This window comes from Nicotiana sylvestris, chromosome 2 (genome assembly GCF_000393655.2).
Source record: "Nicotiana sylvestris chromosome 2, ASM39365v2, whole genome shotgun sequence".
NCBI lineage: Eukaryota > Viridiplantae > Streptophyta > Magnoliopsida > Solanales > Solanaceae > Nicotiana > Nicotiana sylvestris.
In genome coordinates this window covers 33011022-33038334 of record NC_091058.1, presented here as the reverse complement: position 1 = coordinate 33038334, position 27313 = coordinate 33011022, and the positions used below count along the sequence as shown (strand labels likewise).

Genomic DNA, 27313 nt, shown 5'->3' with positions numbered 1-27313 from the left:
CTATGCACCTTCTTTGGTAAACAAATTGCTCCACATTTTTTATAAACGAGAAATGTTCGAGGATCAGTGCACACAGTTAGAAACTTAATGGATAATGAGCATGTCTTTCTATCCTTCTCCAAGTAAATACCAAGCTTTTCTTACAGCATGGTTCGAACACGCGAGGTGCGTCAAACCCACACATGTGCTCTTACCACTTGACTAAAGCCTCGTGGCACAAATTGCTAGTTGTTTAATAGATAACAGATAGTTTTTACTATGTATTTTTCATTTGGAAGGTGTAGGGATGCCAAGCACCACTATATGATATACAATCATGCTAAGATATGAGATAATCATAAACTCAAATTAATCATTCACTTGTTAATTTCTGAAAGATTAATTATTAAATCTATTGGCATAAGTTATAATGTATACAAAGATGTTAAATGTCTAAGTTTCAGATTGTCACTCCCTTACTTGAATTAGCACCGCAACTATAGGAGATATAAACAAATGTTACGAAGTTCAAATTTACAAAATCAAATCATCGGTGTAAAATGTGAAAGTAATATTAACACCTTAAGCACTTGGCAACCTTAATATCAGGGGTTGCTCTGATGGTAAACAACCTCCACTTCCAATCAAGAGGTTGTGAGTTCGAGTCTCCCCAAGAGCAAGGTGGGAAGTTCTTGGAGGGAAGGATATCGAGGTCTATTTTGGAAACAACCTCTCTACCCCAAGATAGGGGTAAGGTCTGTGTACACATTACCCTCCCCATCGAGGTCTATTTTGGAAACAAACTCTCTACCCAAGATATGGGTTGTTGTTGTTGTTGTTGTTTGCACTTGGCAACAAAAATAAGACTAAGATGATTAGAGATTGAATCAACATCAATGTGCATACAAATTCTACATGTACAACATGAAACCTTAATATTTAATTCATATTCTTATTTCTTATTGTGAAAAAACATAGGAATTAGGTTCTTTGGCCTTTTGAAAATGTGAGATAACTACATCTGATTAGATATTGAACGGAACAATTTGTTTAATACACATGTTAATTTGACCACTACAACTTTTTCTTTTTGAAAAAGAAATACTTGGACGAACTATAAAATCGATTTCTTAGGTTTATGAAGGTACATTGGCCGCCACACACACTAACATATTATAGAATCATCATACTGTTGGAGTATGGTGTGATGGATAGAATGTTTAGGAGTTTCAGGTTCGAGATTTGAAAATGAAAATATTATTTATTTAGAGTATTTTTTTTTAATGAGTCTTACACTATACGAATCTGAATTAGTTAGGATCCTAATACGGATATAAAAATACTGGGTGCGAAATCAAAAAAATAGAATCATCACATATAAAAACTAAAATATATAAAACACCATCTATCTTTTCAAAAAGAAAAAAGTGATAAATTAATTAATGCTCTAGAACCCAAGTTGGATCAAGGTGATAATTGATTACAACAGCCACAGAGGGTAGTTATGTAAATTCGGGATGCTCCTGTTAACTTGTACGGCAGAAAAGAGTAGAGAATACAATATACAAGGAGAGCATAGATACTACGGTATATTCTTCTTAAAAAGTATATATGGGGTTTTATTTAATACCCTGTATCTATAATTGGCTATGAAAAATAGTACACACACAACTCAAAAATCTCCATTTAACGTTCAAGAATTCACACAGACAAAACACACACACGCAGTGGAAGAGAAATAAGAGAGGTGGTAATTAAGGGGGTTGGTGATTTTGCAACATTTGATGCTGCCATGTTTGTGAGGTTTGAATATGAGTGGACTATGGGAATTTAGGGAGGTGATTTGCCTCTCTGAATTCCCTTAATCTTTCTTTTTCTTGGCGTGTGTGTGTTTTGGTTGAGGTGATCACTGCTTGTTGGGAAAGAAAAATTCAAGAATTTATCTCTGAAACTGAAGGAAACAGCTAGAAATTCAAGAATTAAACTCTCTCTTCTGGGGTTGCTTCAGTTTCATCAGCTTGTGCTCTTTCTATGGAAGTTGCCTTTGGTTTGATATCGGCATAAGAGGGTAAAAGATGGTAGCTTTCTCAACTTCTACTTATAATCTTGTTTCCTTTTTCTCCTCATGCTGTCCTTTACTCTTTTTGGCTGTTTGTTTTTTAATCTCTAGTTGTTTGAATTATCTAGCATATGTATTTCTTCACCTTGATGAAAATATTTCTCACACTTCTCCTCCTTATTTGTTTTCTTTATGTGAAGGTGAATTTTATGTTTGAATGTTATTGAAACTCTTAGGCTGCATGTTTGCAATTTTCATTCAATTCAAAAAGGATACTTTTTGGAGTTCTGATTCAAAGATGAAAAAGTTTGTTTAACAAGTTGTTTTAATTGAAATTTTAGGACAGTAAAGATAAGGGTAGAGCACCAAATGAAATTCTAAGATGCAATTGCCTTTATTCATTGTGCCTAGTGTCTATATGACCATCTTAAAAGGAAAATTGATATCAAAAGAGAAAATAATGTTTCGAGATTTCGCAATTTTTACGCATAGATTATTGTCTATATAGTCAGAGAGGATAAATACGAAAAATAGTAGAGGGTCTTCAGGTTGAGGTCTTCAAGGATATGTGTAGTACAAGCTATTGTCAAGCCAGTGATATCCTCTCTTGAGGCTAGATGCACTATATACTTAGTATCTAGGAGCAAAGGTTTTTTATTCACATGTAGATCGCCTATTTCTGAGGTGAGCACTGGAATCAGAAGATAATAGCTTCTTAGTCGCTTCTCATGTCTTAATACATTGAAAGCTTAACACCTGATCCTGAGGAAGCAAAATCATTGATAATAAGAAACTTATTATGATATCGAGGCTTGAGCATTGGACTAAACATTCAAAAAAGAAACTTAACAGTAATTTGGGGGCACAGAATATCCAATTTTGATGAATGAACCAAGAAATGGTAAGGATGTAATTAATATGAGGTTAATAAAAATTTAGGCTAAATAAATTGAATTGAATGAAAAGGCAAAGTTAAAGATGAAAAAGCAACTCATTCCTCTCAACTTAGAGTAGATTCTCAATGTCAAAGAGGTGGACTTTGCACAAAAACATAGATAATACAGTTATTGATGGTTGATGAACCCGTGGAGTCTTATTCCAATTTTAAGACATCTATCTTACTTGTGATGTTAGCTGGAGAACTGTTATTATTATATGATCTTTTAATTCAATTCTAGTTTTTGAAGGGTCATGGATTTGGGTTTTGAAAATTAGTTGAAAATGATTATTTCATGTGGACAAAAGCACTTGTAAGCAATTAACCATAGAGCTCTAAATTGATCTTGATGCAAGTTCAAACAACAGTTTAAATGGCAAAAACGTGTGTGCAAGTTCTGCCATCACTCAATTAATCTTTAAAAAATGAGTTTCACTTGGAAATTGGTTTATTGTCTAAGTATCCGCATGCTGCCAATTAACCACAGTAGTTGACCACAAAAGATTACAGTAGTTATTTTGAAAATTTTATTTGAATGATGAACAGAAAGTCAGATGGTTAAAGAAGTTACAGAAATGGGCCGTGTTTTAAGGAATTGCTGATTCATTCTCTTATAGGTCCTCTTGAGAACTTTTCCTCTTAGAATTTCATGCCGCGTCTCTATTTTGATGTAGGCTGTGTATCTATTTGGTCAAAAGAAACTGCAGAACTAGTCTTCCTACTGCTCTATATAAAAATAGCATTGTGTTGAAATTTAACAGCTATTTCTGCACACAGGTTTCACGTATTTTCTGAAATAGCTAAGTCTGGTTTGACACAGAAGAAAGTTGGTTCCTGGTCAGTATACCACATATTTTGCAAGGATTTCCTGATGTAGTTCAGTGGCTCATATCAACTTACATTTTCTCAGCAGTTTCCTTGGTTACTCAAGAGCAGATATCTTTTTTGGCATTTTAAACACTTTATGCAACACATCTGTCTTTTTCTGGTTGATTCAACTCTCTGAGACATCTCCTTTTTGTGGAAGTAAGTAAACCTGACAGAACAGCTGGTTCCACTTAAGGGGAAAATCTTCTTTGGCAAACTGTCTTTGGCCTTTGAGAGGAGTAAATTCCTTTCATGCGAGAGCATCTAGTTACATGTGTCTCTCTATTGGCTCTGCTGGGCAAATCTCCTTTGGCAAATCGTGAAGTTCCGCTGTTTGGTGGTTCTTTATCGTGGTTTTAATCAAGCTGTTGTCTTCCTTTGTTGGCAAAAGTTTGATCCATATATCCGGCTTGTGGACTTCCTCTTCAACCGGTCAGGAAGAGCTAAAGAAAGTGGCACTTCTACAAGGACCACAATTAATTCGAAAGTTCTTCTCTGCACAATTCTTCTAGTGGACTTGTCAATTCATTGGGCAAATCTCCTTTGGCATTTGGAGTTAGACTCCAAAACATTTGTCTTTAGGGCAAATCTCCTTTGGCATTATCTCCTTTTGGAGATACTATCTTGGTCTCTGTTTAAAAGTAACAGATTGACCTCGAGATCTGATTCATCTTTGGATATATACATCGGTCGTTGTTGGAACTAGGAAGACTGATAATCATCGTCAGCAGGGGATCAATATCAGTCTGTAAGTTTGGATCAAACAGCTAGGACTTGCAAGTAACTTGTGTGGTATGTCTCCTGTCACTCGTCATTTATTTGTCCATGTAACTTATTGTTAGCTATATCATCTAACACCAATAGGGATTGGGTTTAATTCAACTTAGTTAAGCTGATCGATGTTTCCATTTGTTCCATTGCAAGTCATCCCATCAATTGCTCTCGATTTTGAATAAGTATAGTGCATTACAGTATATGAGCAACTGAATAAGTATAAAGCAACATAATTTAGGTTTAAGCGTGTGTAATTTTTCAAGTCAAAGTGTCACTCGTGTTTTTTGTATCTCTAGAATTTAAGCACCAAGAATCCAAGAGAAAATAACTGTGAATCAGATATAGGCAAGATGTAGCTGCATTTTGGCAACTTTCATTCCAATACTATGCTTTTTGAACCCTCATTTCTTGGCTTATAAATTAATGTTTCTCAAATTGCAGAATACTTTTCATTGGATTCCACACTATGGATACATCTTCTCTAAGTGACTTTGATAGTTTCAGCGAGAGCAGCAGTTATGACGATCAGGATTATGTTGAATATCTGTATGGTGGGCATGCCTGTTCTATTCTTTCAAGTCTTGAGGAGAGCATCGGTAAAATCGACGACTTTCTCTCCTTTGAGAGAGTGTTTATGTATGGGGACATAGTATGCGCAGTAAATGACCCATCCGGACAGATGGGAAAAGTGATCAATGTTGAGATGATTGTTGACTTGGAAAATATTTATGGAAGCAAGATGCAAGATGTTAACTCAAAAGATCTGGTGAAAATACGTCCAATTTCTGTTGGGGATTATGTAGTGATGGGCCCATGGCTTGGGAAAGTGGAAAAGATAGTCGATAAAGTTAAAGTCCTCTTTGATGATGGTGCAAAGTCTGAGTTTGCAGCCGAGGGTTCAGAAATTCTCACACCAATTTCCCCTGATTTAGTTGAAGACCCACAATATCCTTTCTACCCGGGACAAAGGGTTCAAGTTCAGTCTGTAGCTGCCTCTGGATCAACCAACTGGTTATGTGGTGTAAAAAGTGGCAAAAGAGAGCAAGGTACCATTTGTGCTGTGGAGGCTGGAGTCATGTATGTAGATTGGATCGGCTGTGGCAGTCTTGGTTGTGAAGAGGTGCCTAGTCCCCCGAATCTTCAGGACTCAGAAAAGTTAACCTTGTTATCTTGCTTCTCCCATGCAAAGTGGCAGCTTGGAGATTGCTGTCTACTTCCAGTTGCTGACTCTAAGAACTTTCTGCAGCAGAATATTCAATGCTCACCTCCCTATGGAGCAATGAAAGAGAACAGGCAGCTAAACAAGGCATCTCAGAGTAATAGGAGCTCAACTGTTCCGCAAGTTGCTGTAATTTCAAGAACAAGGACAAAAGTTGATGTTTCGTGGCAGGATGGAAGCGTGACTACTGGATTGGACTCAGATTCTGTATTTCCTGTCAATATTGTGGATGCTCATGAGTTTTGGCCAGAGCAGTTCGTGCTTGATAAGGGATCCTGTGATGACTCGTCTGTTCCCAGTCCAAAAAGGTGGGGCGTGGTGAGGTGTGTTGATGCGAAGGAGCGAACTGTAAAGGTAAAATGGACAACTTTTTCCTTGAATGAACCAAATAAGTTTAGGGTAGAGCAAACTGAAGAAATTGTGAGTGCATATGAACTGATGGACCATCCAGACTACTCATACTGTTTCGGTGATGCGGTTTGCAAGTTTTGTGAGGATCAGGTTTTCAGTCTTGATGGAAAAAGCATGTTCTCTGAGATGGACATTAACTCCAAGCTTAAGAATATTGATAAAAGAAAGGATAATTCAGATTTCACCGGATATGATCACTTGTCTTGCATTGGTATTATTGTTGGCTTCAAAGATGGCAATATTGAAGTGAAATGGGCTACTGGTATTACAAGCACGGTAAGGGTACTCTTTTTTCTATTCTTTTATTTTTGAGGGGTTGGATCCTGTCTTTTTTCTCTCCTCATTTCTCATAGCTGAACGTGAGTGTGACATAACCTATTGGAGATTCAAAAGGATACTTACTGTTTGTTGACATTAGCGCTCATGTTTTGCTGATTTCCAAGAATCATATCATTACTGTTCTTCTTACATTGTTTTATTAAATTTGATCTTTTTTGGTGGAAAGTTGATTGGCAGAAAGCAGTTGAAGTTTGCAACCGAAACGTTTTCTTTAGGAATATTTGTTCACACGATAACTGTTGAAAGTAATAAATAATGTACTAAGAGCTGAAGTGTTTCGAGAAATATACTCTTAATCTTGGTCTTATGCCTTGAGCTGGCTCAAATCTTATCTTTCTTCATTGATGCTCATCAGGTAGCACCCTTTGAGATCTATCGGATAGGTAAGTGTGAAGCTGCTGCTGCCATTACAGTGCCCTCTGGTGAAAATGCTGAGCCATCAGGTGCGGAGATGAGTTCAGAGGAAAATCAACTTTCAAAACCTGAGGAAAAGGTAAGTCTAGTTCCCTTTCCATGTTTTGTTCCTTTGGTGTTATTGCAAGAAGTAAGTCTGAGAATGGAAAATTTGGCAGTGACTTGATAGTTAACTGGAAGGAAAACCGGATGGTTCAATAGGAGATAAGCTAATAACCATAAAAAGTGGTTAGAAGATCATTGGCCATCCACGTTATAAGAAGCTCAATATAGCAGGGATTTAATTAGATATTAGGTATTCATTCTCGTGTGAAAGTTTGACAGAGTTAGATTTTGATATTCAGGACTTGCTGAAGTTTGGTGGCGATAGTGAAAGTTGCAACAGGAGTTTGTGGAATTCTAGTTCCTGTTTGCTTTCTCAAGCTGCTATTGGCTTTTTCTCGAGTATCACCTCTCGTCTTTTCGGCTCCTTGAGCACATCACTGTTTGGTACATACCAAGCTATATCAGAAGGACAGGAATCAAGGATTCTAAATGAGGAGGAAGTCATAGAACTTAGCAATTTGAATGCAGGAATTCTCACACTTGAGGTAGGATACATGAAGGCTTCCCTTGAAATGGAACTAGAGCAAGAACAGGAAACAGCTGAGGATCAAAAACATGATGCTTTTCCATCTTCCAGCAAGCTCCCTGAAGAGTTTAGACAGTTTGATATGGTAACTGGTTTCTCAGACCACCATTTTGCAGATGGTGCTGGAAAGGCGCAGTTATCCCAGGTCAAAATTTCTTTTAGTTTTTCCCAAGTGAACATGTCGGCTTATTGTTATTTTTACTTTACTCTTCCCCCTTTTTTAATCTTTCTATTACTTCACAGGTTAGAAGAGGTTGGCTGAAGAAGGTCCAACAAGAATGGAGCATTTTGGAACATGATCTTCCTGGTGAGAATTTCAACCTGTTTTTCTGTTTGTGTCTAATGATGTGATATTTACATTCTGCTATTGTTTACTTTGTCTATCTATGTATTTTGGCAAGTATGAGTCATGCTTTTTGAGCGAAAGCTCGTTGAATTGGAGGGGGGTGGGGGTGGAAAGATATAACATTGGGAATGCTGAAGCTACTGAAATGAACAAAGACGAGGGAAAATGTAAAAAGATATAAGCCAGACTTTCAATGAGAATTGGCATACTCTGCAACTAGAATTTTAATTCCTGAAATATATTGCCTTTTTTAGCCTATGGAATATATGATAAATATCAGTTGTTCTGTAGTTCATGTACCGAAGTCAAATGGTAATGCCCTTATGGCAGTCCACAAGTTCTATTTTTCATCTTTACATTTGGAGCAAAATGATAGATCTTCTATTCGAAATTCATTTTGTGGGTTACTCCACAGATCTTTTGCAAGACAAACAGCCCAGAAAATTAGATTCTTACATGGGCTAATATGATAAATGAATTTAAAAGTTTAGAAAGTAAGGGAGCCACTGTAGGTTTAATGTTTCTGATATTATGTGCCAATTATTTTGTCTTTGCTCTTTGTAATAGCGCCTCTGTCTTGTATCATTTTCTCAAGAAGTTCTCTCTTTTCCTTAATTCACTAAGTTTATGTAATTTTGGTCGATTGCTGTTAAGACAGAATGGCTTTCCCTCAGGAAAGTGGAAAGTTCCGAGTGACGATAAACTTAAGTTTGAAAAGGCGAACAAATGATCACAAACTATTGCTCGAATAGGAAAGATTTGGGGGAGAGGGGTTGAGATAGACACTAAATTAACCACAACTTGACTGCACAATATCTTTTCCTTTTTTCTTTTCTCTTTGATGCACAATATCTGATTCTATCAGCAAAAAACCTCTTATCATCGAATAGATGGTTTTACAGTGCATTTCTTGACTATTCTTCCTCACACTTGCTTTATTAAAACCTAAAACAGAGACTATCTATGTACGCGTATATGAAGAAAGAATGGATTTGCTGCGAGCAGCCATTATTGGTGCACCTGGGACTCCGTATCATGATGGACTCTTCTTCTTTGATATTTACCTACCTTCGGACTATCCGCATGAGCCACCTGTAAGTAACTCTTTATAGCCTGTGCATTAATCTTAACATGAGCACAAGTTGTTCCATATTTCCACAATGTTCTGATTGATAGAAATGAGCACTTGCTTACCTTTGGAAGCTAAATTCAGATCATACTTATTCATTAGCTCTTATGCATTGTTAGGCATCCAATTGTCAAACTCCACCATCCATTTATGAAATTCATCTGTTTCTTGATTTGTGAGATCAAACATAGACTTTCTCGTCAAAGCTTATTTAGGTTTTGTGAAAATGAAATTGTGCAGATGGTCTACTATCACTCTAGCGGGCTTCGTGTCAATCCCAACTTGTATGAGTCAGGAAAGGTCTGTCTTAGTCTCTTAAATACATGGACGGGCTCCGGAAATGAAGTATGGAACCCCAAAAGTTCCACGATTCTACAAGTTCTCCTCTCTCTTCAAGCACTTGTGCTCAATGAAAAGCCTTATTTCAATGAGGCTGGATATGATGCACAGATTGGAAAAGCTGATGGTGAAAAGAACTCAGCTAGCTATAATGAAAATGCTTTCCTTGTTACCTGCAAGTCCATGTTATACCAACTCAACAAGCCACCTAAGGTAGATGATTACATTTGAAGTTTTCCAAGTCTCTTTAAATCATGTTTAGATTTCAGATAAAACCACGTAATGTACCATGTTTAAGAAAGGAATTTGGACTCTGACAACTTAAAGTTCTAATTACCACCAAGACTTTTTGTATTCCAGCATTCTATATAGAAACACTTCCCTTTTAATATGGAAGTTTCTGATCTGCTTGGTCAATTATGCTGCAGCATTTTGAAGCACTCGTGCAAGAGCACTTTGGTAAAAGATGGAAGCACATTTTGTTGGCTTGTAAGGCGTACATGGACGGTGCACCAGTTGGTTCTGCATTTCAACCCAAAAGCCAGGAGCAAGAACCGATAAAAGGAAGCTCTACAGGGTTCAAGATTATGCTTGGCAAGCTTTTCCCTAAACTCGTGGCGGCATTCACTGACAAAGGTATCGATTGCAGTCAGTTGTCCGATTAAGTGTTGCTATGCACCTGTGTAATAATTAACAACCTTACCAATATATGTACAATATCAGCATTTGAACTGGCCCTAATTGGCCGTTTCCATGTTAATTTAAAGTGTGCAGATGTGTGTTGTGGGCTTGTTGGGGGGGGGGGGGGGAATTGGGGTATGTGTGAGTAATGAGTATTTGGACCATAGTTGTGTATATATGCATTACATTTTGTAAGATATTGCAGCTTGAATAAATGGTTGAACCTCGAGATCGGTGTTTACTATGTTTTCCAGTTGTTTTGAACTTGTTGTGTCAACATGTTCTGGTTACCACTTATATCCAAATTGCATAAAGTTACAAACTATAGTAAATAGTAAAACACACCAACTTTTTGCAATGGCCGGCTCAGCTTTGGGTTGTAGGAAATGGAAGGATATAATCAAGTCTCCATCATTAAGTGGATTTATTTAGGTCCTTATTAGAGTGGTGGAAAACTCAGCATTTAGGTCGATCAAAGGTTAGGAGAAGTAAAACCAAAACCAAAAATAATTCAAACTGTAAAAGGAACGTTTATTGCATACTATGATACTAATAATATGGAATTGTAAAAATTCAAAAAAAAAATTGAAAACAATTTTCTAAGTTAAAATGGTATTTGAAAATTAGAGTTGTGTTTGGACATGAATATAATTTTGGGTTGTTTTTGAAGTTTTATGAGTGATCTCAGTAAAAATTTTGAAAAACAGTTTTTTGGGGTTTTTCAAATTTTCGAAAAATTCTAAAATTCATTTTCAAGTGAAAATTAAAAATTTTATGGCCAAACACTGATTTTGAAAAATAAATGAAAATTTTTCGGAGAAAAGTAAAAAAATTCTTATGTCCAAACGGGCTCTAATTTACTTCAGAATCTGGTCAAAAGCTTCAAGTATGTTACGTTATTATTGAAATGCAAATTAATAAGTTGTTCTCTATCTCTTTTAATTGTTCAACTATAGTTAGCCTTCTTATTTCCATTTCTTCTAGTATAAGATTTATGCCTTGTTCAGAGCTATTCTATTCAAATATCAAATTATTTATCTTTTGAATAAACTAGGGATCGAAAATGTCTGAATCTCACACATCTCACTGCACAAAAGTAAAGTGTCTTATCATAACCAAAAAAAAAAAAAATTATAACAAAATAAAATATTCTTTTCCTTTCTTGACATAAAGTTAAAGAAAAAATATAACTTTGAAATATATGGTATTAAAAGTTTTATCGGGCCATAATATTTGTGTGATTATAAAAATTCTGATAAAATAGGTAAATAGGAAAAATTCAAAATTAAATTATTTCTAAATTTTGGAACAAAGTATTAAGGAAATTAAATCATTTAAATTGAAAAGGAAGGAATACCTAATAAAAGCACAATGATAAAAGTTTAAGCTCTTTCAGGCATTCGTTCTTTGTTTCTTGTTTTTAATGACAACATAGTAATTGACGACTATTCTACTTGGGAAATTTGAATCCTTCCACCAGTATAGGTATGAAGTAATTAATTTGGTCAGGTATAAACATAAGGAATAGAATAACCTAATTTTTGTCTACATTATAATTGGAATCTTAATTTCTCATGAATTCTTTCTGTTTTTATGTGTAAATTACTTTACATTAATCTCAAGTTCAAATCTGTTCGGAGAGAAAAATGCAAATAACTTCTTCTTTGGCGGACAAAAGTTACCCGGATGACATAATTATATAATTTTTTTTTAATTATTATCAGATTATAATTCTAAATCGAAAGTCAAAATAGAAAATAAAATAAAGAAGCAAACCGACAATTATAGAATCCAAAAGGGGAGACAAAAGTTTAAAAAAAAAAAAAGGAAATGAGATTGTGATTCAGGTGTATATAAATGTCAGCAATATTTATTTGATCAACCATTGAAGTCTCCGTCTCTCCACTATGCTCCATGAACACCTCATAACAATGGAGAATTCCTCAGCTCCATCTCCATTGCAAAACCCTAGATCCAGATTCAAACTTTCCATATTTACAACAACCCCATCACCCAAATTCCAATTTAGTCCTCTTCTTCTTCTACTCCTTCTTCTCCTTTCCCTTAATTCCTCCCTTGGAGTTTCCGAACTCCCTCAGATCCCATACTCACCATACTGTAACGACGATGTTTCCAGCACCCCTTTAAGCCAAGCTTCAACCCCTTTTAACGCTACCCCAATTTTCCTCAGTCTTCGCAACGCGTACGTCCACGTGCCGTTTGAAAATGCCGGAAAATTCAAGCCAAAAACCCTAAATTTCTACACCCAAAACGTTTATCCGACCCAAAATGGTAAAATATTTAAACTTGAAGGTGTTTTGAGGTTCGCAGGAAGTGTTGGTCCTGAGTTTTTTGGTGATTTTGTACACCGGCGGCAACTCCGGCTAGTTTATAACCGGCCACCTAGGTTTCCTACCAGAGGTGGCGGCGGGTATTCGAGAGAGTTTCGCGTTTCGGGTTTCTGGGATTCTAGTACTGGGAAGCTTTGTATGGTGGGATCAGGTATGAGGAAGTTAAGTTCTGTTGCTGTTGTTCTTAAGTTGGTTTATTTGAATTCTTCTGATATTTTGCATAGTGTTGTTAATGGTACATTGGAAAGAATTGATGTGAATGATAAAAATGCATATACTAAGCCTGTTGAAATACTTGGTTTGTCTTTGAGAAATTATATGTATACTTTGATTAATAAAGAAGTTGAGAATCATGGGTTTAGTGAATATGGTGATTGGTCTAATGTTTCGTTGGGAATAGAAAACCCAGATAGGAGCGTGTGCTCAGTGATAAGTCGTGCTGGGACTATGGAAATGATGTATTTGGGTAATTGTAGTAATGGGAATTGTGATTTTCTTGGTGGTAATGTGTCAATCTTTAGGCCGATGACGATATGGTTTAATGAGATTGAGTGCGGGGATAATGGGAGAGGGAGATTCTTGTTAAGCTTTGGTGATGGTGTGCGCACTCGGCCAACTTATTTGATAAATCAAACATTGGTTGCTGAAGGGAAGTGGGATGAGAAGACGAAAACAGTTGACATGATTGGTTGCCGGATTTTCAATGGAAGTGATGCAGCAGCTGAAAAGGGTTTTCTTGGGGATTGTGTTGTGAGGCTGAGTTTGAGGTTGCCTAAGCAATGGACCTTGAAGGAGAGGAGTGTTGTTGTTGGGGAGATTTGGATAAGAAAAGACTCAAATGAAAAAGGTAATTACGGTAAAGCTGCCTTGCACAGTCTAAGAAATCTGGTTAACAGGCTTGATGGATTGACATATGAGTATACTGTGATTGATAATGTGACGAGGTCTTGTGCCAAGGCAATGAGTTATAAAGGCAAGGGAGGGAAGTATCCCGATGTTCATTCATCTGATATGCGATTTGATATGATGGTGAGGAATAAGAAAAAAACAGAAATTTTCAGTTATTCAGCGCCATTGTCTGTGGGGGATAAGTTTTACCGGGGTGCATCTGATTCTTCTGTTAAATTGAATGACAATCAAAGTACTGTGGTCAATGTAAGCTATGTGCTTCACTTTTTTGCTCCACCTCAGTTCTTGTACATTGATGATCATACTCCTATGACAATTGAAATTTCTGCTGAAGGTTTATATGATTCGAGGAGTGGACATCTTTGCATGGTTGGTTGTATGTATTTTTCATCACGTCAAGGGATTTCACTGAAAAATTCATCGTTAGACTGTGAAATTCTAGTTAACATTCAGTACCCATCTTTGAACGCTAAAGTCCGCACAGGTGTTAGAGGTACCATTGAGAGCATGAGAAAAAAGTCTGATCCTCTTTACTTTGAACCTCTGGAACTTATATCAAATTCGATCTACACTGACCAAGCCAGAAATTCCATATGGAGAATGGATCTGGAAATGACCATGGTTCTAATTTCCAACACACTTGCATGCATCTTTGTGGGTCTGCAGCTATTTTATGTGAAAAAAAACCCAAGTGTGCTTCCGTTTATCTCTGTTGTCATGCTAGTTGTACTCACATTGGCACACATGATCCCTCTGTTGCTAAACTTTGAAGCTTTATTTTTGGTCAACCGGAAAAAGCGGAATGTTTACTTTGGTAATGATGGATGGGTTGAAGTAAACGAGATTTTAATTAGAATCATGACGATGATAGCATTCTTGTTGGAATTCCGTCTTCTCCAACTCATATGGTCTGCAAGAGCAGGTAATGAGAGCCTAAAAAATTCCTGGATATCTGATAAAAAGGTTCTGTATTTGTCTTTGCCAATGTATATTTGTGGTGGATTGATTGCTTACTTTCTCCATCTGTCAAGAAATCCTCATCAGATGAAGCTTGAATATTCTCTTCATTTTCGTTACCAACAGCAAACTTTGTGGGGGGAGCTCAAAACATATGCCGGTTTGATCTTGGATGGATTCTTGCTTCCTCAGATTCTGTTCAATTTGTTCTGTAACAACGCTGAGAAGGCTCTCACCCCTGGTTTCTATATAGGAACCACCCTTGTGCGCCTAATGCCACATGTATATGATCTTTACAGAGCTCACGGCAATGCCTGGTCATTTGATTACATATATGGAAACCCAAAAATGGATTACTATTCCACTGCTTGGGACATCATTATATGTTGTGGGGGTCTGCTGCTTGCAATTCTCACTTTCTTGCAGCAGAGATTTGGGGGCCGTTGTTTTCTTCCCAGGAGATATAGAGATAGTTCCACATATGAGAAAATATCTGTAGTCAGCACTGAGTCAGTTACGGAAGAATAAACTGTCAGTAGAAATTTTATCCTTGATTTTTGAAGAAACTTTTAGTTCTCCTGTCATGAGCTTCATTAGCTTCCGATACTTACATTGTATGTCAAAGATTGTATAGCTGAAGTATCTAATTTCAAGCCTGTTAAGGAATGATTCATCTGGCAGACTCTCTAAGTATCTATAGTTTGGTAGTTGAACTCTTCTTTCAGACACTATTGTTACTGAACTGGCTAGCATGCAAAATTTTGCTTACCAATCACTGTGAATATTTTCAATCTAAGTGGGACTTGTATCTGTTTCAGCTTTCTAGATGCATTGACAGGTTTCTGCAGTACTCTCTGCACTCCTGTTTTCCCCAAAATTATAAGTTGTAAAGTACTGGCATTTCATTAAGAAAAGTTTTTAACTGGCAAGTTTTCCCACATAGCCGGATTAAACTGAATTAGTCAGCTATTTTTGCAAGAGATTAGATTTTCTAAGTATATAGATACTTCATTTGGGGTTGGGAAGGAGAAAGATGTGTTTGATGGGTTGGTCGCTAAAAAAATTGCAAGTGTAAGAGTGAAGATTTTACTCCATTTTAAGAAATAGCATCCAAGTTTTGTCTCTGAGGATGTATGAAAATTCGACTTAAGGTCTGGTTTTTGCAGAAGTGAGAAATTTTATCCAATGCCTCGCACAACACAAACAATGAAGTCTAAGTTAGGCGCACATCACAGATTCGAACTCTAATTAATTATTTGAATTGGGAGGCGGGTAAGCGGCTTATATTTCCCGGGGATTTGACCAAATTTGAGTTCCTACATCTCACTTGGGTTTCTTGGCTATTCTCTCATGTATACTGCTCTTACTTTCCTATGATTTTGCTACCAAACTAACATCTGATGTCATAACTTTGGCTCCAAAAGAGGGTTTCTATGATACGTTCAATGTCTCTTTACTACTGAATTTTGATCAATTCTAGTAAGAAAATAAACTTAACTAAACTCATCTGAATTAGGGAACATTTTAAAAGTGATACCACTGGCCAATTATTCAGAGAGCCAAATACATTTACAATTTAAGGCGACAAGCAAAGTGCCTTTTAGTAAGTCTTGCTCACTGACTGAATATGAGTTACATCTGTCAAGAAATTAACCCCCAAAAAATACATTAAATAGAGCTAGAAGTGAGCAATTTCCTTTTGCAAGCTCAGTAGCCAAACCGTAGTTGGTGTAAGTTCCACTGTCGTCCATTAGCTCACCAGAAATACGCAAATACAGTGTCATAATCAGAATAGACTACACCATTTACATGTGGCCATTATGTACAGAATTACAAAAAATTGGAAACATGATAGATCTAACCATGATTCCTGAACCTAACCATACTAAGACTAGGAAGAAGAAAAGACCCAACTGTTCCACATCGCTTAGTAAAACCGCTGCAAGCCTGCAATGTCATAAGTGAAAATTGAATTACATCAGGCTTCATTATACCTTGCAATTTACAAAGACAGAATGGTAAATATATATTGCACGCGAAAGAGAGATCCCTCATGGTTGTTGGTGTCCAACGGTAAAGAGGAGTCGAATGTGCAAAATTTCGGGCAGGTGTGCTGTCCTTCACATGTAGATCAAACCTTACCCCTACCCTGCAAGTCCAACGAATTATAACAAGTGGGGTCCGGAGAAGGTAGTGTGTACGCACACCTTACCCCTACCCTAGGGGGGCAGAGAGGCTGTTTCCAATAGATGAGGCTAACAAAAAGATGAAACTAAAGAAAAGATTAAAGAGATGGTAGTATAGCACAGACTTTAAGAAAGAGTGAAAGGTGGAAAATTTAGGTCTCGAGATGTTTCAACTTTCAAAGTTTGTAGTTTCAGGTAGCAAATGACCAACAAAATGGTTCATCGAAAACGCATGACTACAAGGGGAAACCAGAAACCTAAATAAGTAACTCTGTCTACAGATTTGTTGTATAGGTAAAGGTGGGTTACTATTGTTGATTTCATCTGATATAGATGAATTAATAAAGATTTAGGCACATTCCAATCCTATAGCAACATATGAGGATGTAACCAATTGATAAGACTCTGTTTCATTGTCAGCTTTCAATAGTTTGAATCATCTACTCAAAGCTTTCGAGTCTGTTTATTTGATATTTTGCCCAAGAGAATATAGTGCAGAGGGAGAGGATCTACAGTCAAGACTCGATTTTTTAATCATGTTATAAGCCAAGGGAAGCGGAATTGCAAGAGTCGAGATATTCTCCATTGAGTTGGAAACGGTATAAAAGACAGGTTCAGAAATGGTCAGACTAGCAGTCAGAACTAAGGGCGGGCAGATATTCTCTGAAACAAAGATTGTACCATGTTCGTACAAAAGCATTTGGAAATACAAGTCTGAAAAGAGGGTAGAACAGTAAATTAAGTAGCACCCTCGAGCTTTCTAGTTAACTGAGAGGTTGTTGAGTATCATGATGGCAAAGTTGCTAACTGGTAATGACATTATCATCAAGCAAAGAATGACTTGAACATTAGGAGGTGCGCGGTCACAGCATCTAAGCTTTTAGCCGTCAAAAGTAGAAATGTTGACATCCTCCTTCCCAGCCAAGCAAACAATATAAACTCAAAATTAAATAAAGCAGAAATCACAATGTTGTAAGTAGCAAGGAGAATACAAAAAAGTAGTATTAACCTCGTCGACTTGGTAGACTGAAGGGTGAGAAGTTACCCAGACTGAGTAGAAGGCACAAAATCAAATTCCCCATCCAAGCTCCAACAAAAAATAAAGCCACTTATTTGGAACCGCGGCCTATATAATCAAGAAAAGAGATGCATATGCCTCTGAAATTATTAACTTGTTCCTGCAATCAACAGAAAAGTTAACTAAAACAAGCATGATTATTGAACATCATAATCTCAATCATTAAGAGATATAAGAAAAACAACACATAATATCTTTGATAGTATGACCAGTTACTCAGGTGGACCAAAAGATTTTATTGATGTACTTAGCCAGAACTGAGGATGTGCTGCACCCGGACATTTACAAAAAGGAAAAACTCAGCTCCTGATCTGTAAGAAGCTGAGGAATTCCGGCATTTGCTCCACTTTGTGGACATCATCTATTTTGCACCAAAAAGCTTAATTTGTATAATGCTTTTACCCCCCACATCAAGTTTATGGATTAAGATATCTATCTTTAGACCCCGAACCATACCCCAATGCCCCGACCTCCCATCCCTTCTCTCTATCACAGTTTCTCTTTTCTTTCTTTTTTTTTTCTTTCTTTGATAATGAGAAATCGCCAAGAGCCAGGTGGTGCAGGATTTGAATCTTGGTGGATAATGGGCCCGCATCTCTGCCCTTCTCCACTTAAATAATAGGATTCGAACTTCTGATGTTGGGTTCTTATCACTAGACCAAAGTCCTGGGGGGCTCTATCTTAGTCTTTCTTTTCTTTTTTTATGTGACAAGGATTAAATTCTTGAGTGGTCTTCCAACAAGCGAGGATAATTACTCTACGAATATTTTTTTTTTTTAAAGGAATACTCTAAGATTAAAGTGACACCATATTATAAATTTTCCTGCTCAATACTGTTTTCAATGCAAGTAATAATTTTAGGCCATCTTAGCTGAGGATGGGAGAGGGGGCGGATTCATAAACGTGATAATAGATGTTAGAAACATCAACATTTTGCTTTATTACTAACAGCAGAAAAACATGTCAGGGCAAGCCTTGTTATTCAAAATCAAAGAGAAAGAAGTGTGATGAAAAGTTTAAAAGAAAGATGATAAAGTGAAATGTGAAAATAGCAAAAGTGTTTCTGATATAAAAACCTTCCCTATATAAAAAAAAAAAAAAGCATAAGTGTTTTTGATATTTATTACTTTATTAGACGGATTTTTTTATCACCTTACTATCTTGTTATCTTTATTCTGCTTTTATATGGCTTTTGGTGATGTCCCTTCTTGTCTATATTTTCATTAATGTCTTGCTAGCCTCAATAACATTCATCTTAGCCTGTTACGCTAGAAATGACATTTAAAACCAGCAGATGTAAAGGTTGCAAATCTGTTCTCAATAAATCTGCTTCTACATCAGCACTATCAAACAACTGTTCATTTCTCCAGGGTTAGCCTATTTTTGGCCAGGAAAGCAAAGCATATTAATCAGTCTAAAACAGCCAGACAAACTATGTGACAAAATGTCAAAAGTAAGAACATTCCGGTTTTTTCGTTTCTTTTTTTTTTTTAAGTAATTCAATAAGTTCCGTCATGTGTATGAACTCGTTTACGTAGATGCATTCATGTTGCTGACCTCATGAACAACAGGGCAGTCAATCCTTCTCAAACAAAAAGATTATCTTATCTCAGAAAGGCTAGATAAAGTGTCACCTTTGTACTTAGCACAGATTTAACTGACTTAAATTTTATCTAGCTACCTTCGAACTTAGAGAAGGTTAATTGAATCAGAGCACTATAAATTTGGACAAGAAACTACAAGTCTAAAAAATACTAGCAGCTATACATAGCATGTGAATTTAAACCTGATAGACTAAAGTACACTTCCAATCATCATGATAAATAGAAAACTCAACTACCTATGTAAGTTAGAGAATCACCTCAAATTATGTATCTTTGCCTGTGAGGATACGAGAAATCTGAAGGCCCCTGCTGAAAGCTTCATTAAATAATATTCTTGTCTGCATGGATTGAAATCCAGGCATCCATGATAGAAATGCCAGAGGAGCCATAACAATTAACCCAAGCATCATATCATATAGCCGAGCCAAGGACACAACAGTGCTCCAAACCAAAGTAAACTGCAAAAAGGGCCGGAGCACTAGGGCAATTTGGATTAAGCCCCATCCAGTTGGAATAAAAGCCAACAAACTTGTGATGAAGTCAAGCAGCGTAAACTTGGTTAACCTCAACAGTAGAACAATCACCAGCGTAGTGAGCAGAATGACAAGCAACTGCACCAGTCGATAATATATGTGCTCCTTCATCGAATATTTGTCTTTTGCATATGCAATGGCAATGTAAATTGCCACAACAGCGACCATAATAATCCAAGACAGCAAGTAAACACCAATACTAGTGTTACCACCAGCAATGTGTAATTGATAAACAATTCCATATTGAAAGAAGAAGAAACGAAGATCCATAATAATCTCAAGCAACTTTCCCCAGAGACCGGTAGTTCTCAGGTGGTCCTGTTCTTCATACCACCATGTCTCCCAACTTTGATCCGCTTTTACAAAAACTCCCCTATTGTACCAAATCCAATGCATGAAATCATCAAAGTCATACACTGTTCTTAACCAGTCAAACCCAGAGGGATTGAACAAAAACGGAGATGTTATCCATGACAGTACAAGGAACCAACTTGATATAGTCATAGCTATATACACAAAGGTGTCCTTAGTCAAGGGGCTATGTGAAGCATACACAATGAGGATCACTCCAAGTTCGATTGCCTTGACAAAGTGGCTGCGAGCATAGAGCCGATAGTTCTCAGCAAAGCACTTGCGCTGCACAACAAAACCTCGCCCAGTTGCACGGTACTTCGCTCCCCCATGCAGAATGGTCCTACCAAAGAAATGTGCACGGGTTCCCATTGAGTATGTGAAAAATAGTGAGGCAAGCTGCAGTTGCATAGTTACAAAATCCCAGACTGCCGGAAGGAAGCCATGCTCCAAAGAGTTCTCCACAATCATAGGGAGGGCAGTGAACACACCAAGCTGGATAACAAACTGCTGATTCAAAATTGCACCAAGTGCTTTGTTGCTGCTGGCATTTCTGCTGGCGTACTCCTCAACACCACTGAGTGCAAGATACAGTCTCCCCCACAAGAACATGTAGACCATTACTACCACTATCATATTGTTGAAGAAGAAGCCAACAGTCGTATAGAAGAATGAGAGCATGCGAAAGAAATCTAGTCTGTGACCCAACCTATATACATCTCTGCTCAATACCTGTTCCCCGTTGCCACTAGCAACCTTAGCCTCAAACATTGCGATCTGATTCAATCCAACATCCCTTCCCTTACCCACTTGTATATATTCATGGTGGGTAACATTGCCACCTCGCAAGGTACAGTTGAATCCAGCAAATATATCCTCGCTTATATTAATCACCCTGGAAGCCTTGCTGATGCCACCTCTGGACAAGAACCAAAACCTATCAAAGACATCTGGATGACCATAGTGCATCCGTACCTTGAGAGGATTGGCAAGAACGCGTTGCCCCAGAGTCACAAAACTCGTCTCCTGGGCAGACATGAACCAAGCAAGAGATGACACAGAACCAGTAAAGATATTTTCACGAACTCCCAGAATGGTGGGCTTCCTAATACCATAATTCTCCTTGAATTCCTCCAACAGATTACGCATCTTAAGTGCCTCTTCAAAGTTATTGTCTTGATTCATGTCTATGGTCTGAACTGCATCACCTCTGGTGAAGATAATGGCATGGTTTTGATTCTCCGGCTTACCCTCCCCAAGTTTCAGGGGACCAGGCAACTTTATGCGGTAGATTTCCACTTCTTTCTTCAATTGTTGATCATACTTCACTAGGACAGAATAGTATTCTACTTCATTTCTTCCCAAGTAAACCTCATCTACATAAGCAATTCGGAGGGCCTCATTATTCTTCATCAAATTTAGGATCTCCTCAGCACGTGGATCACCCTTCTTCTTCTGAGAACCATACACCTGGCAGGTCACCACATAAGTGAATTTCATTAGAGCAGCACCAAACTCATCTCCTTTAAAAAGAAGGGTGACGCTGCTACTCGTTCTGTGAATATTTTGAGGAGTTCGCAACATGCCAGAGCCTATACCATTCAAGTGATTATTTTGGTTCAATGAACCAGGTGAAGCAATTTCTTGCGAGCCGTGCCTTATATCAACCTCTGAAGCAGAATCAAGGAAGGAAAGCATCTGGAGAGCCTTGTAATAATACATCATGCCTCTTACAGTACGGGACAGAGTCTGCCCCCTATATGATGCCCAAAGACGAATCTCCCTTGCTTTAGTGTTCCATAACTCATTCTCATCTCGCATTCCTTCTGTATGCATCCTCTCCATGAAGTTCGCCCACTCATCTTCATAAATCCTCTGCAGATAAAATATGGTGGATACTCCATCTTCATTTGGACTCCTAAGACTTTCTTTGCCAAACAGAACTTCCTCATCATAGTAAGGGGTCAAGACACTAAAAGCCATCATCTTCTCTACCTGGGGAGCTCGTGGCATGTTCATAAAAACAGAGTTACTGAAGAAGGCGATACGCCGTCTCGCTTCAATATTTCTTGGGACATTGTGCATTGAATCTCTGGAAGTAAGAATTGTTTGCAAACGGCGCAGCTGCCTATAGAAGAAAGCATCTTGTTTATCAGGAAACTCGATCGCCTCTTCGAAAAGAAACCCGTGATTGGTATTTGAAGGAGCAAGACTTGCCTGCATCAGTTGTTCTGTGCTCTTCTTCACCCTTGGAAATTCCCGAACTGAAAGCTCGTACAAAGCCTGTAATACATTGACCATATCACGCAAATCTGGCTCTGGCCTGAGCAAAAGCTCAATAAGAGACACCAGCTTTTCATGAATGCGTGGCAAGAGGGTCATCTTGTAGGCTTTAGTAAACTTTTCAAAGTGAATGCAATCATCAATGTCATGGAAAAGCGCAGTGACTATTGAATGCTCTTCACTGTCGTATTTAATAATCTTTAATAGCAAGTATTTGATGCTATCATAAGCCTCAATCACTGCACACCTCCTATACTCATTCTTGCCTATCTTAAACCAAACCCATCTATCAGGTGCATCTGCCAGCTCGCTTGCATGGCTGAGAGCAAGAAGTAACTCGTTGCACAAGAGAAAACACGGCCAACGAATAACCTTAATATCCCAACAGTTTGGTGGCAACTCCATCAGCTCCAGCTCACGATCACTAACAAGGTCTTCCTCCCTCATAGTTATGATAATCTCATTCCATATTAAGGCAAACCTAGTTGCTTCCACCTGGCTCGATTCAATCTTCTTGTACGGCTGTCCAAGGCCATATCTTAACTTTGTCCGATGTATTGCATTCCGAAGCTTGCGAACCAGGGTGTCCTTAGCATCTATACTCTCATTCTCGGGCATCAGATTGAACTGCAATGCAGTTGCAAAGAACTGGAATCTGAGTCTGAGCTGTTTAATGTTCCTAATTTCGCCTATATGCGAGAACAACCCAATTGTTGCTCCTGCAATGGAGGAATATATAGTGTACCAGATCTGCAGGTCCACTAGATAAATTAGAACAACTGGAATCCACATCAAAACAGCTGCTAGCTCATTCGTGCTACCAAAAAATTCATGCCACTTGTACTTCTTAACTTTCATATTCAAAAGAGCTCGTGTAGGATCAAGCAGCGGCCTTATTTGAAAGAAATAGCTGAAGATAAATTTGGAAGCCAATACTGCAATCCAGAACAACGTGTACTTTATGTTATTAATAAGCCCTTCTCTGAGCCCGCGACCCACAAAAATCCTAGTGTGGAACCACCATGTTATCAAATAAAAAATTGGCCAGTCGGTGTTTTCAATCACATTTCGTATCCATGGGAGAATGAAAAGAACCAGAGCTAACACCTCCGGGATGATGAACACCAGAGCAGCCTTAAGAAATGTCAAGATCCTTTGATTCGCCTCGTACGACCACCTCCTATCAGAATTCTTCTGGCTCCAAATCATTCCATAGAACACCCCAAACACGACTGCCCATGTCACAGCAACTACACTTTTCAAGACCATTCTCACACCTATCCACATTGTATCCCTGGTAACTAAACTATACTGAGTCCCGGCATCAAGTATTGACTGAATAAACCTCAAAACAGCCCAAGTTATGAAGAGAGTAAGCAACTGCACTTGCACATCCCTCCTTTCCAAAGCCTGCCACGGATACTGTGTACCTTGCCACGCAACAATAACAGCAGCCTGAAAGAACAATATCAACAACACCCATAACCTATCAAAGCTCCTAAAAATATTCCAAAAAGTCCTCTGCTCCACATAACCTGTCTTACCAACTCTCCTGCCTACACTAGTATCCAGAAAACCACATGACAAGTCAAGAGGCCATTTCAGCCTCTTAAAACACCTCCTACTCCAAAAGTACTCGTTTATATCATCATAATTCCTCCAAGCTGAATGAGGGGCAGTGCCATTTCTACTCCTCTCAACTTCACCTTTAATCGTCGTATAAATAGGAGTGACAACTTGTTCCAAGAAACCAAACTGCCTACAAGTAAATGGAACAAAAGGGGCTCCAGTACTCTCATCAATGTGACCATCAAGAATGTAATTCAGTTCCATAGCCATATGGTGATATATATAACATAAACATTCAGGAGCAAAACGAAGATTAGCAGCCTCACCCCAAATCAATAAGTAAAGACATACATACAAGAGCTCACGGCGAGAAAGTTCTGGACTTTGGCGTCTTGGCAAGCGAAGTTGAGACCTTTTACCAAGATATGAACACCATTTTGTGTAGTTTGTCAAGAGCTTCTGGCGGAACTGGCGGAGGACACCGTAGTCAAGGCGGTCCGGGGCGGCAGGTGGTGGTTGAAGGCGCATTTGAGAGTTAGCCAAATGGAGAACCAAGTGTTCCCGTTGGTTCTTCACGTTATCGTCTTGAAACCCAAAGAATAGTCCAAGCCAGTCCATGAGGTCCATACTGTCACGCCACTGAATGAACGGCGGCAGCCGGAGATCCCCGACGGCGCGTAGAGCAGCTGAAGCAGCACGCACTTCTGGGTACCTTAGTGAAGGGTGGTCAGCAAGCAAATTGTTAATGGGTATAATGTTGTACGGCTCGTAATGGGGTGGTGGCGGCGCGTGATCAGAACCACGGCCGCGCGTGACTGGTGGACGTTGCCGGAGATTCATCGCATTTGCTTCCACAGCAGCTTTACACTAACGGGTAACTCTCCAAAATCCTTTCTTTTTCCAAAATTTCAAACAAGGAAAGTTGCCACTTGCACATAAGCAGACACAAGTATGTGCATATACTATAATAAAATAAAGCAACGGGTATATTCGATAATTCGAATACTGGGAGTAGGGGGGTATGTTAGGGGGTGGGGGATTAAAAGGGAATCAAATGTGTAAACTTTAATGGAGTAAAAGGTGAAACTTTTAATGAGAGGAAAGTGAAGGGTACGAGGGGGTTACAACAAGGCAATTTAGTGACGTGAACCACGCGCCAACAAGAGCGTCTGGGGAAGTTGCGGGTAGTACGTAAGTTGAAAGTTGCAGCTTTCTATGAGAAACCAACAAGACAACATGAGAAGCCCAATCAAAACAATTCCGTTATGGGGATAAGCGCAAATCTTAAATATTAAAATAAGATAAGATTAGATTGAATAACATTTGAATTAGCCAATAAAACCATAAAAAGTGAATTAAGGCAAAATTTCATTGAAAATTAAAAAATGTTTTGAAGGATAATATCACAATACTGTATAAGTTCTTTATAGAAAATTAATGATTCGCTTTATAACTTTATTAATTGTAACAAGTTACTCATATTTCTCAAGTTATCTACTTAAATTTACTATAAATAATAATTTTTAATTGAATATTAATAACATGAAAATGTAAAGTTTTTCTTAAACTATCAATGTATAAGAAATTAAAACCTGAATAAAGAGGTCACTTAAATCAACTAGCTACTTATGTTGTACTTGAAGGAACTTTCAATATTACATTATTCTATTGGTAAACTTATCTTCGGCCGATGCCATATAAAAAATGTACATATTCTGTATATTAATTTCCTTGACCAACTTTCCCTTTTTTGAACCTGATTGCAAAATAAGTTGGTGAAATATTTCATAAAGTATTATTTTTTCTTAAATTCTATAGCGCAATTTAATCAATAAATGGGGAATGTTGTTGGGATAATCCAGTGATTAAAAAAAACAATGATATTTTCAGAAGGTAAACCTCGTCAAATTTACAAAATCTAAATTATACTTTTGGGGGATAACAAGCCTTTATTTAAATAAAAAAGAAAATCAATTAAGGGGCCATATGAATGATGTTCCAATATGGCGTAATTATCAATGGAATAACATACTAAAGACATACGGTACAAGTTGGTTCTGATTATACGATGGAGGTAATGGTTCGGTTTGGATCGATTTTTTTCTAAAAAGAAATCAAACCAAGTAAGTCGGTTTTTCAAATATTAGAACCAAACCAAACCAAACCAATTAAATTGGTTTTTTCTCGATTCGGTTTATGTCAGTTTTATGATTTTTTCGGGTTTTTATCGATTTTTCTTAAATTTAAGACATACACTACCAAACACACATTTCGGCGACTACATTTTCAACTTAACACTATCAAATCAATTGCCCTTTAAGAAATCTATTATTTACCAAGATATATTGATGATAATTGAATCAAATAGTGATGAATAATTTAAGGACTCAATTAAAAATATATAATTTTCAACATGAAATAGATTCTTACACTTAACAAAAGAAAACTACCAATTAAACTAGAATGTAAAGGTAAAGAATTGTACTAAAAGTGCAAACGATTAATATTTACTATAAAAATTTAAAACTTTGTATAAAAGTATATATTGTTATGATAAATATCACATTATGGTGGATGTCTACTCTTCTTCCATGATCTTCATCTCAAATGCTTAATGACATATTTTGTATGTTCAATGACATATTCCATGACATATTTTCTTCATTTTTTATGCTTATATAAAGGCCTTGTAATAGATAGAAAAATACACACAATTGAAGAAGAAATAAGAATCTCTCTTCCTCTCTTTCTATCTATATCTCTTAGTTTGTTTTGCTTGTTCTATATTGTTATTTTGGATTATATTTTATAACACGTTATCAGCACGAGGCTCTACCATCTCAAGAAGATCTTTGAGAAAATTAAGGTATAATTTTTCTCAAATTTATATTTTTTTAAATGTCTGATATTATGAAAAGAAAGTTCGTTGTCCTTGAAATTTCGGGCAAGAACTATATGACATGGGTATTGGATGCTGAAATCCATTTAGATGCAATGGGTCTTGGAGACGCCATTAAAGATAAAGATAAAGCATCTACACAAGACTGTGCTAAGGCCTTGATTTTCTTGGCCATCACCTTGATGAAGAGTTGAAAATTGAATATCTCACAGTGAAAGATCCATTTGTTTTGTGGAATGGTTTAAAGGAAAGATATGACAACTTAAAGTTGGTCACTCTTCCACAAGCACGATATGATTGGGCTCATTTTAGGCGCCAAGACTTTAAGTCTGTTTCTGAATATAATTCTGCTATGTTTAGAATTACTTCCAAATTGAAACTCTGTGGAGATAATATCAGTGACTATGATATGCTTGAAAAAATGTTTACAATGTTTCATGCTTCCAATATGGTCTTACAACAGCAGTA

General features: G+C 37.4%; 3 protein-coding genes and 1 non-coding gene across 5 annotated transcripts; 2 read left to right on the top strand and 2 right to left on the bottom strand.

Moving 5' to 3' along the window:
* The first annotated feature begins 1603 nt into the window (after positions 1-1603).
* On the top strand, positions 1604-10354 carry LOC104223553 (probable ubiquitin-conjugating enzyme E2 24). 2 transcript variants are annotated; one of them, XM_009775015.2, is made up of 9 exons: positions 1604-2057; positions 3753-4634; positions 5058-6522; positions 6941-7078; positions 7344-7775; positions 7874-7937; positions 8931-9070; positions 9346-9657; positions 9873-10354. In XM_009775015.2, the coding sequence occupies exons 3-9, from the start codon at positions 5083-5085 to the stop codon at positions 10107-10109; spliced, it is 2763 nt and encodes a 920-aa protein (XP_009773317.1). In that variant the 5' UTR covers positions 1604-2057; positions 3753-4634; positions 5058-5082; the 3' UTR covers positions 10110-10354. The 2 variants fall into 2 exon arrangements, with proteins under 2 accessions (XP_009773317.1, XP_070023921.1); XM_070167820.1 differs by having other exon boundaries at positions 3737-4634.
* Positions 10355-11962: 1608 nt separating this feature from the next.
* Positions 11963-15022, top strand: LOC104223552 (uncharacterized). Its single transcript, XM_070167819.1, has one exon. The coding sequence runs from the start codon at positions 12033-12035 to the stop codon at positions 14868-14870; it is 2838 nt and encodes a 945-aa protein (XP_070023920.1). The 5' UTR covers positions 11963-12032; the 3' UTR covers positions 14871-15022.
* A 1051-nt stretch (positions 15023-16073) lies between these two features.
* LOC104223551 (callose synthase 11-like) lies at positions 16074-24883 on the bottom strand. The gene is made up of 3 exons (XM_009775010.2): positions 19468-24883; positions 17538-17706; positions 16074-16289 (listed from the first exon to the last, which is right to left on the bottom strand). Exon 1 carries the CDS (start codon positions 24784-24786, stop codon positions 19474-19476), a length of 5313 nt encoding a protein of 1770 aa, XP_009773312.1. The 5' UTR covers positions 24787-24883; the 3' UTR covers positions 16074-16289; positions 17538-17706; positions 19468-19473.
* On the bottom strand, positions 21751-21830 carry LOC138886641 (small nucleolar RNA J33). The gene has a single exon (XR_011405690.1). It is a non-coding gene; the product is annotated as a small nucleolar RNA J33 (small nucleolar RNA).
* Positions 24884-27313: the final 2430 nt, after the last annotated feature.